The 10,846-nt window shown below is 37.1% G+C and overlaps 2 protein-coding genes across 5 annotated transcripts; both read left to right on the top strand.

The window, feature by feature from the left end:
• The first annotated feature begins 159 nt into the window (after positions 1-159).
• On the top strand, positions 160-5,642 carry LOC306908284 (ribosomal protein S6 kinase-related protein-like). 4 transcript variants are annotated; one of them, XM_079481018.1, is made up of 12 exons: positions 160-413; positions 852-1,064; positions 1,629-1,696; positions 1,793-1,861; positions 2,086-2,155; positions 2,782-2,889; positions 2,989-3,029; positions 3,150-3,177; positions 3,839-3,928; positions 4,047-4,135; positions 4,258-4,368; positions 4,509-5,505. In XM_079481018.1, exons 2-12 carry the CDS (start codon positions 989-991, stop codon positions 4,809-4,811), a joined length of 1,053 nt encoding a protein of 350 aa, XP_079337144.1. In that variant the 5' UTR covers positions 160-413; positions 852-988; the 3' UTR covers positions 4,812-5,505. The 4 variants fall into 4 exon arrangements, with proteins under 4 accessions (XP_079337144.1, XP_079337141.1, XP_079337143.1 ...); XM_079481015.1 differs by having other exon boundaries at positions 195-413; positions 1,613-1,696; positions 4,509-5,642; XM_079481017.1 differs by having other exon boundaries at positions 197-413; positions 1,613-1,696; positions 4,599-5,370.
• Positions 5,643-7,421: 1,779 nt separating this feature from the next.
• aldoca (aldolase C, fructose-bisphosphate, a) lies at positions 7,422-10,010 on the top strand (the record flags this gene model as incomplete). Its single annotated transcript, XM_079480938.1, has 8 exons — positions 7,422-7,537; positions 7,640-7,847; positions 8,397-8,451; positions 8,639-8,799; positions 8,867-8,950; positions 9,379-9,553; positions 9,628-9,827; positions 9,915-10,010. The coding sequence occupies 8 exons, from the start codon at positions 7,422-7,424 to the stop codon at positions 10,008-10,010; spliced, it is 1,095 nt and encodes a 364-aa protein (XP_079337064.1).
• Positions 10,011-10,846: the final 836 nt, after the last annotated feature.

Below are 10,846 nucleotides of genomic sequence, written 5' to 3'. Positions count from 1 at the left end.
TTAACATTATGTAGGCTATAGAAAGCCACATTGATTTTCTACAGGACGTTGGAAGGACACCGACTGCACAAAAGGTCACGTGGATTTACGCAATCAATCAATTATGATGTTTATGCTGGTCCTGGTGTGATCCATGAAAGCGCTGTAACGTGAGCGGTGTTTATCTATTAATATTAATGAGTGGGCGGAGCAACGCCTTGCGCGTCCTGATGGTTTGGACAGTTGTAGTATCGTGCGCGTGCTGCTGAAAGAGCTTCGTGTCGTGTATAACGAAAAGAAGCTGTGGAGAATGAAACCGGATTTCATTGGAGCACTTCTGTTGGAGAATCGCTTGGATTATCACGTGCAGTTCATTTATTGTTTACAAGATGTAATGGGCGTGTGTGATGGGCGGCGACGGGAGTAAAAACAAGGTACGAGTGTAATTACTGTGTCAGTTCATTTATATATTTAGCATTTCGTTTATATATTTATGTTATGTAATATCGGACTGCTCTGCAGCTTTATGAGACTAGCAATTTTTCCTTGGCCAAATCAAATGTTGACAATAGATAATACTATTTGATTAGTTCTGGTAGTACTTTAAATCACCTTTTATTATAGTAACATTTTTGAAATATTACACAACCAGGTCATCTTAATTTGCACTTTTATATGTTATTATAGCTTGGGTTGCACCTCAGAAAGTAGCTATTTTGGACACCCGCAAAACATTCACATAATTGTATTCAAATTCTTTATTCTGTTTACTATAGATTTTGTGTCCTCTTTCTTTCAAGTAAATGTTATTATTTAATGCAGCTTAAATTGTCAAAGGTTTCTTTTTCGGACCATTATCTCTTTGCATGCAGGTAGCAGCATCACAGGAGAATATGAGATCCATGTCCTGTCGTCGGAGCTTTCTGTCTGTCCCCGCTCAAGTTCATCACGGTCTGTTTAGACGAAGTAGATGCTCTAAGCAAACACAATCCTCAGAATCAAACCCAGGATGCACACTACCAGCTTTCATTTCTGTTTTCCTACCCGAATTTCCACAGAGGTTCACTGGACACGTGCACTTACAGGTAGTTGCCACAAAATAATATCCTTCAGAAAAAGCAATAAATGCAGTATCATTTTCACACTACATTGTGTTTATATAAAGAATATTTATTCTCTTTTCCAACCATTCGTTTTATTTAAAACCTGTATGCTGTTAGTTATTTGTTAGGATACAAAGGTTTAACTTGGGAACCATTTGATTTATTGTGAACCAGTTCTTTTCAATGAACCAATTGATTTGATTCACATTCAGCATGTGCTGGTTATGTTTTCAAGCATGGTAGCTGGTCCTTTGCTGGTTTAAGATGCTCATGTGGTTGTTTAAGATGGTCATGAGCTGGACCTAAGATGGTCATGTGCTGGTTTAGGATCAGCTCAAACCAGCACAAACCAACTACCATGCTTTAAATCCTCCCCAACCAGCATGTGCTGTTCTTTTCATCACGGAAATCAATTCTTGAGGTCGACTTACGGACAAATTGATCCAACTTCTGTCATTTTAAGTTTACAATTAATTCGTATGACATGAGGGTGGGGAAACATGTAATTGTTTTTTCCAAATGCTTCTCAGATTCTTGGTTTTATAGCTAAAGGTTCATTTGGACCCATACTGAAGGTAAAGGACCTTTGTAAAGATGAGACCTATGCTATTAAGGTGATTTTATACCTTATCCTGACATCATTTCGTTAAGATGAGGGTTATTATATTGCACTTCTTCATTTCAAAATCTATATTGTCACTAATGTTTAGGTTTTACCCAAAGCTGATGTTTTGAAGCACAGAGTCCTCCAGCAGTCAAAAGAAGAGGTGATAATCCAAGTGAGTCACACTGCTCTGTATGTCAGATATACATCTGGTCTGATCAGGTTCTCACCGGGCTACTAAAACTGCAAAAAACAAGTGACTTTGTCATGCACACATTATTAACATTTCACACTTTGATTGTTTTGTTTAGCTTGTGCCATCAGTATTTAGTCTCACTTCCTCACAGTGTCTGCATTCATCTCCATCTCATTCTTTTTGTGTCGACTGTTATGATGTAGCGAGAAGTCAGACATCCATTCCTGCTCAGTCTCCGGGACTGTTGGCAGAGCCAGAACAATCTCTTCATCAGTGAGTCATTTGCAAACCTACTCTCACTCTCCTTATTTTACCGTTCTTAAAAAAACATTCCAGGAAAAAGGGACAGGTCACCCTCATGTCATATAAAACCTTTATATGACTCTTTCTTCCGTGGAACACAAAAGAAGATATTTTGAGAAATGACTCCTCGTGTCCATCAAGAAATCACTGAGGTTCAGTGTTGTTTGGTTACCAACTTTCTTTAAAATATCTTCTTTTGTGTTCTGTGGAAGAAAAAAAAGTCATATATGTTTGGACTGACATGAGGGTGAATAAATGATGAACGAATTGTCATTGTTAGATGAACGGCCCCTGTGTATTTTCTGCACCATTAAAAATTCAGTAATTTTCCACGTCGATTCATTTCCATTTGTTGCTTTATTCATCAGCTTCAGAAAGCTCTTCATGGCATATTAAGATCATTTTTCCCTTCCTAACAATCTCCCTCTGTGACCTAGTGACAGCCTGAATTTGTGTCATACGCCTATAATTGGACTTTCAGAAGTATCATTATAGATGATCAGATTGTACTTGAGTGAGAGGACTTGTTTTGGAGCTTTAATTTATACGGTGGATGTTCTTTCTTTTTTTTCTGACTCTTGTGTTTTTGTCTTTAGTGTTTGAGTATTGCAGTACTGGGGATCTGTATACTTACTGGACACTGAAGGGTCGATTTGATGAGAAAGAGATTCGAGTGTTTGCTGCTGAATTGGGCTCTGCTTTGGGTGAGTGTTTTACAGTTTGTAGGTCAGTAGCTGAGGCAATCATCTAGGTTAATACCAATCAAGTTACACGGTATGTTTCCACAAATTTCTCATTTGCAGGTTTTTTACATGACTTTGGAATAATACATAGGGACGTGAAGGTATAAGTTACAATACTTTAAACTTCAGTCATATTTTAAATGTTTGTATATATTCTTTAATTATATATATTAACAATATTTAAATCAAGTTGTCATAATGCCATACTCTGTTTTTGATAGATGGAGAACATTCTTCTGACTGAACAAGGTAAAGCTGATTTTCACTCACTACAGGCATTGTTCATACCGAGAGCAAAATCTATAAAGATAATAACAAATGTATCTATATTAGCTATCAAAACAAGATATGATAATTTTATCTTTAATTTGAATTTAAATTAATATTTTTTAATGCAATTATATACATAATATTGTTCTGAAATTGACCTAATCCTAAATCTACTGTTTCATTATAGTTATAGACTACTTTTAATAAAGATTTTAAAACTTTATCTTTATTCTTTATAGTTATTATCATCTTTTAAAATGATAGTTCACCCTCTTGTCATTTCAAAACTGTATGATTTTCTTTCTTCAGCAGACCACAAAAGAAGATCGGCTTTCAGTGACCAAACAGCACTGGCACCCATTGACCTCTATTGGACACAAAACCAGTGCAAGTCAATGAGTGCCAGTTAACAACATTTTTCAAAAATCTTCTTTTGTGTTCTGCAGATAAGAGAATGTGTAATGTTTTAAAACAACCATTGTGTTGTACAATTATTCAGACATAACGTTCTCTGCAAAACATTGACCACAAATATTCGTTTTTTAATATCCACAGCCTACATTTTAAAGGTCTCATTTAGCTTGTGGTAAAGGTAGTGTAAGCGACAGGCTTAGTTGTTAAGTATTCTTGTCTGATTTAGGTCACCTTCGCATGACTGATTTTGGGCTGTCTCGTCGCCTTAAGCGTGGGGATAGAGCCTTCACTATATGTGGCACAATCCAATACATGGGTGAGACTGGGTAGTATTTTCATATTTATACTATGTGTGTAAGACGTACATCTCAATTTCTGCTAGTTCTGTACTGTAAATGAGAATGCATTAATTACATTATCTGGTCATTAAACAGCTCCTGAGGTACTGAGTGGCGGCCCCTACGGCCATGCAGCAGACTGGTGGTCTCTTGGTATTCTCATCTACAGTTTAGCCACTGGAGGGGTATGATGTGTCCAGAGGCAATGCATATATGATGTGTTGGATGTGTAGTATGAATGTCCAGTTCTTGTCTGGAAGGGAAAATGGCTTGCCGATCTCACTGGTGAAAGTAGTATTTCTTTTAGTTTCCTGTTCCTGCAGAACCAGACCACTGTAAGATGCTGACCAGGGTTACTGGACATCCATACGACGTGCCAGCCGACCCCAGTCCAGATTTGGCCTTTCTACTCATAGAGGTAATACAATACTTTGCAATACAGTACATGGATCTATTTGAATTGAAGTATAGTAATATAGTTTAGAGTAAAACTCGATTGAATTGAATTTTAAGCACATATTCAAATCTCACAAACACTCTGACCTTGTTTGAATGTAGCTTCTTTGCAAGATCCCCACACATCGCTTGCGCAGCCTGGAGCACTTCCGAAACCAGAGGTTTTTCCATGGCATGTCCTTTGATTCCCAGACGCTGCAGAAAAGTCCCATCGAGCCAATCCTGGAGCTGAAGAATCATCCTGACCGACAGGAAAAGTCAATGAGAGGTCTATCATTAGACCTGCTCCAGAATTTTGAGTGTGACCTGCTGAACTTTTCCTCCACCCCTGAAGGTGTGTCTCATACCTTGATGAAGAATGAGGTGACCTTAGGGACTGAAGCAACAGGAACCTCGGTTCTCTAAACTCAGTTCTCTGTAAAGCAAACAGCCTACAAAGCAAAACATTTTAAACACTTAAAACTTTGGATCTGCCAAAGACAGTAAAAAATGTATTTACTTTAAATTTTTTACAATTCTAACAATTATGCTTTGTTTCAGTATGTGTATCAAAAGTACAAACTATGTGACTAACCTCTCGTAACTGTACTTCTAAGTTGTTGTTGACAAGCAAAAAGTAGCATTTACATTCATACACTTACAATAAAAAAGTCTGTGGGGCTTAAATACACCTTAAAATGCACAGTTTTTTTAAGACCGTTTAGTAAGACCTGTACATACTGAACATACAGTATGCAATAAAATAGACAAGCAAGATAAAACTGCTCTGCAAAGTTATAATTGAGCATTTCAACAGTTAACATTGCTGACTGTAAATAAAAATGTTGATACCTCATGTTTTATACCTTTCAGTATTTACATTGGCTGATATAGTTTCATCTGAATATGCCACATGTATTAGATATTTGAACTGATCTTTCTTGCCTTCATCAATGTATTATTTTTATTAAAGAAGCTGTTTGCCACTTCCTGTGCACATTTTTATGTGTGTGAAACTTGTAAATCCATTATGTTGACATCCTATTCATTTCATTTCGATGTCATTAAGAGTAATAAGATATGACACTGCACATAATAAAATACCATGCAGTTTTCTTACAAAAAAAATGCAATGAACTTGTGAATAACATTCGGACAGTGCTGTAAAGATCACTAAGATGACAAAACCATTTGGCCACGAACTGATGTAGGAGGACTGAAACGTCATTATGATTCCATGAATGAAGATACAATGGTAATTTAGGTATCTGTTAACGATATCTGACGACAATTATCCAACTTTGAGACTTTGGTTTGACCTATTTGTGAGAGCAATGACAAACCCAAATGGGAACAGCCTTAATAGGGTTGAAAATTGAACACCAGATAAAGCATCATTATTAATGTTTTTAATTAGGTATCAGGAAAAAATCACAGCCCCAGTAGAGACGGCTTAAAATATCCGTAACTCTTAACAGTTCTCTTGAGAGTCACTTCATATGGGTTTTGGTCCTGTATGTAGAATGACCCATTGGGTATCCCTCCATGTCTGCCATTTAAATCTGTGTTATCGTATGCTTTCATTTTATACACTGGACAACAATGTACTAAAAAAAGATCATTTCATTGTAAACTGGATATTTATACTTGATGTGATTCTGGATCTGGATTTAAATCTCAAATACATAATTTCTGCAACATTATAATAAACATATTCTTAATGTTACAAAAATGCTGACTCTCCAAACTTTCAAAATTTTGTCCTTGAAAAGTAGATCATAAAGTCATCTAAATTCTACTCAGCTCTATAGAAGCAGAAATAATGCCATGACCCCATCTCATTTTTAACATACTTGAATCCTATTTGCTCTGTGACTTCCAGCATTTTCCTAAGGGTATGGTGGGAGTCTCAATGACTAGAGATTTAATAATTTTCCTTGGGTATATTTGATCTAATTATACATCATTGGGAATTCGGTCTGATTCAAGTTAAAACCAGAAACCCTCCTGCCAAAACACTCACAAGTCAGATTCCTTTATAGAGAGAATTTATAAGAGTTTATTATAAGTAATATGCATTACAAAAACATACCAACAAACAGAATATTGCAGAGACTTTTGATTTAATTCAATAGGAAACCACTCAGCACAGCCTAGCAACACATTATCACCACCATAGCAACGTCCTATCAACCACACGCTACACTGTGGCAGTGAGTTTCGCATGGGCTACTCACATTTTCCTTACAAAATCTAACAATTTGTATATAAAAATATGAGCAAATTTAACGCTAGAGAAATGGGATCAGGTGAACAACCTTCTGTGGCCTTTAACACCTCCTCTAATAATTTAATGAGGTCATGACGGTAAACTCCGCCCTAAAAGTGTCGGCATCCTCTGGGATATCACCTTCATAAAGAAGTGGGACACCAGCACTTTAAAAGAATCAGTCACGTCTCTCCTTATCTGTAGTCTGAGATCTTCAGTCTGCTCTGACGTGGTGAGTGACCTTTTCATTCCATCTGTTGATATTCCAGACTTTCGTAGAAAGTTAATATCAGAAAAAAACATAAATTTACTTTTATGTTGCTTATTTCATAAATTATTTGGTTTAAACTTTAGTTTCTTGTATCAAGTTTTAGTAATCTTGTTTCGTAGTTTAAGATAAACGTTGTAAGATATAGCAATGAAAATGGTGTTAATAAGACTTATTGAATGTATGAAGTGTGCGTCTTATCATTTTTCTTTTATTGTTATTTTACCAGTACTTTTGCAAAAAACACTTTCTATAACTTCAGTTTTTTTAAGTGCAGTATATATTTGTATTTAACTGTCTTAACATTTTTTTATTTTGTTTCAGGGCTCAATTAATAATAAGATATAATAAGAAAGGCTGTCTATACCATATTACAAATGCTTTAAGCCTACACACCACACTGTGTTGTTGTGTTTGTCATTTAAGGTTGGTTTGAAATGTAGATTATATTGTGTGTTTATATACTTTTTCATTCCTCAGGTTGTGTCAGACATTCAGGATGACCCACCACTTTTCATCCCTCACCACTGAGCAAAAGAAGGAGCTTCATGAGATCGCTCTGCTGATTGTGTCTCCAGGAAAAGGCATCCTAGCGGCGGATGAGTCTATAGGTTGGTGTCATTTCATCCCATTCATCCACTATATCAGTCGGAACATTGTTGTTTGGGTCTCAACATGCATAAGAACTCACTGTGGTGTGGACGTTCTGACAGGCAGTATGGGGAAGCGTTTAAACCAGATAGGGGTGGAGAACACAGAGGAGAACCGTCGCCTCTACCGCCAGGTGCTCTTCGCTGCTGATGATCGCATTGACAACTGTATCGGTGGAGTTATCTTCTTCCACGAAACACTCTACCAGAACTCAGATGATGGCGTCCCATTTGTTAAGATGATTAAGAACAAGGGCATCACTGTAGGAATCAAGGTATGGCATCTTAGAAGGGTGGTATTTGGATGGTCGGGTTTGATGAGTGGTGGTCATATGGTTGCAGTCTGACTTGCAATCTTTTCAAATCCAATAAAGTCATCCCAGCCGACAATTGTTGGTTCCCCAGAACATTCCCAGAACGTGGGAACCAAAAACTAACACTCCTAACATTCCCATAAAGTTAAAAAACTTATGTTTTATTACTGTGAATATAACCAACATCAAACCTTTAAAACCCTCTGGGAACTCATCTCCTGAGATGTTGTTTTCTGGTTGCAAAAGATAAAATCTGAAAAGAATGTTCAAAAAATGTATAACGTTGGGGGAACATTCTATGTTTCCTTTGACATTATCTCTTCATTTTTATTTGCACATTAAATTGATTGTTCAGTTTGTGGAAGGTTCTGTGAAAGAAAGCAAGAAAGTGAGGATATTATGACAGAATTTTCCTTTTTGGGTGAACTATCACTTTTAAATCATGCTTCTTGAAGTGCAGTTCCTTAAAATATACGGAGTAAAATTCTAATTAATTTCTTTATTTTACAGGTCGACAAAGGTGTTGTGCCCTTGCCAGGGACAAATGGAGAGACCACTACACAAGGTAAACCAACTTACCCGACAAAAGCCAAATGCAGACATTATGTGACCACTATAAACAGGAAAGAGTCAAACAAAAATATTTAGGTTTCAGAAACTCTGTAGATCATATTGGACCATTAAGGAATTTCACAGTAGTTGCTTGATTCATGATTTGAGTTTTTTTGGAACTGTCCTGCATGTCTTCACAGGTCTGGATGGGCTCTCAGAACGCTGTGCTCAGTATAAAAAGGATGGAGCTGACTTTGCAAAGTGGCGCTGTGTTATGAAAATCAGTCATACCACCCCGTCCGACCTGTGTGTTACAGAAAATGCAAAGGTTCTCGCCCGCTATGCTAGTATCTGTCAGCAGGTAAACGCTCACCCTCAAAAATTGATAAAAATAGAGTTCTTGAGATCTTCTAACACTGTATTTGCAGCACGGCATTGTGCCCATAGTGGAACCAGAGATCTTGCCTGATGGAGACCATGATTTGAAACGCTGCCAGTTGGTCACAGAGAGGGTTAGTTACTGTCCTGGGTTTATTTTATCCCTTAAAGGCATAGTTCACCCAGAAAGTTTAATTCTGTCATCATTTACTCACCCCAGATTGTTCCAAACATGTATAAATGTCTTTGTTCACCTGGAAACGAAAGAAGATATTTGTAAGAATGTCAGTAACCAAACAGATCTCATCCCCCATTTACCGCCATAGTAGAGAAAATAAATACTATGGGAGTCAATGGGGGATTAGATCTGTTTGGTTACTGACATTCTTCCAAATATCTCCCTTTACATTTAGCAGAACAAAGAAATCTATACAAGTTTGGAACAATCTTAGGGTGAGTAAATGATGACAGAATTTACATTTTTGAGCGAACTATCCCTCAAACACACATGACTCATGTTGTGTAAAATGGGTCTGGTTTAGATGATCTATTTTTGACTTAGGTGCTGGCAGCATTGTACAGAGCCATGTTCGATCATCATGTGTATCTTGAAGGCACACTACTCAAGCCCAGCATGGTGACCCCTGGACATGGCTGCCCAACCAAATACAGTGTAGAAGAGGTTGCCATAGCAACAGTCACAGCTCTGCGCCGTACTGTCCCACCTGCAGTCACGGGTATGGATATATTAAAACTTTATCCTTTACTTGTTCTTACTATTTTTGGAAGATGCAATATTCTTGACTTTCAGGAGTGACGTTCCTCTCAGGCGGTCAAAGCGAAGAAGAGGCTTCCATCAATCTTAATGCTATCAATAACTGCCCGCTGGTGAAGCCCTGGGCTCTCACCTTCTCATTCGGCCGAGCTCTCCAGGCCTCGGCTCTGAAGACCTGGCGGGGACAGAGAGAAAACGAGAGAGCTGCAACTGAAGAGTTCATCAAACGTGCAGAGGCATGACAAGCAAATTCTCTTTTTGACAGACAAGTCATCAAAATTTGCACTGGCAATCTACTTTCTACCTCTGTCTTGTCTTATCAGGTCAACAGTATGGCAGCCCAAGGGAAGTACACATTTGGTGGGGACAGCAGCGGTGCCACTGGTCTATCCCATTACCTGTCCAGCTATGCATATTGAAATGCTACTGATTCACATATCAGCATTAGCTGAACTCCACTGCCACTGCCATAAAAAACTAATGTAGATTGATTATATTAACTCATAAATGTGATACTAATATAAAATGTGTACTTCACGAAATTCACTGAAGTGATTGTTGAGTGTGTATGAATCACTCTTACAGGTAAGTTTCAAGGCACGGAATATTGATCCTTATTGTCAAACATAAACAAGGGTTTTCTGTTACATAGATTTCAGAGGAGTCCGTTTCTTAGTTCATAAGATTTAACTTGTGCTATGTGTCTGTATTTCATCCTATCAGCATTTTGTGAATGTTCTGATGACAAATAACAGCATGAAGTTAAGGAGTCCTTGTATTTGTTTAGGAGATTTTGTATGTTTGTCTTGAATGTATCAGCAAAGTGAATGTGAACTGAAAATGCTGCAATAAATCGTTAAAGCATAAGCTGCATATGTGCTTTATTTTTTTTTTACAAAACTTTAATACATAAACATTAACATTATCATTTGGTTATCATTTTGGTTCAGGTAAAATTTTAATTGTTCATTTTGAATCCACATAAAGAGTAGGCTAACAAGTAAAAAAATCAAATTATTTTTTTAATCGCTGCCTTTTTCTTAGCATCACTTCTTTTTGTGTAAATCAGTGTAATATTTCAGCGGCATGACCATTTCTTCCAGAACACAGCATCCAATATCAAAACTAAAAAAACTGTAAAGATTGCATACAAAATGAGGCTATATTATTTAAATAATATGAATATTATGAGCATGCACTTTATATCGTTATTTCTATTGTTAAATACATCGAAGCTCCTAGGTCATGTTGCTTT

This window comes from Barbatula barbatula, assembly GCF_947034865.1.
Source record: "Barbatula barbatula genome assembly, chromosome: 19".
Taxonomy (NCBI): Eukaryota; Metazoa; Chordata; class Actinopteri; order Cypriniformes; family Nemacheilidae; genus Barbatula; species Barbatula barbatula.
The sequence above is the reverse complement of the archived record's forward strand: the minus strand, read 5'-3'. Positions and strand labels throughout refer to the sequence as shown.

Bases quoted from the DNA above. Each gene is read 5' to 3' on its own strand.
- LOC306908284 (XM_079481015.1), top strand. From the start codon at position 387: ATGGGCGGCGACGGGAGTAAAAACAAG. The intron at 414-851 runs GTACGAGTGTAA...CTTTGCATGCAG, and splicing joins GCGACGGGAGTAAAAACAAG to GTAGCAGCATCACAGGAGAA. The intron at 1,065-1,612 runs GTAGTTGCCACA...AATGCTTCTCAG, and splicing joins CTGGACACGTGCACTTACAG to ATTCTTGGTTTTATAGCTAA.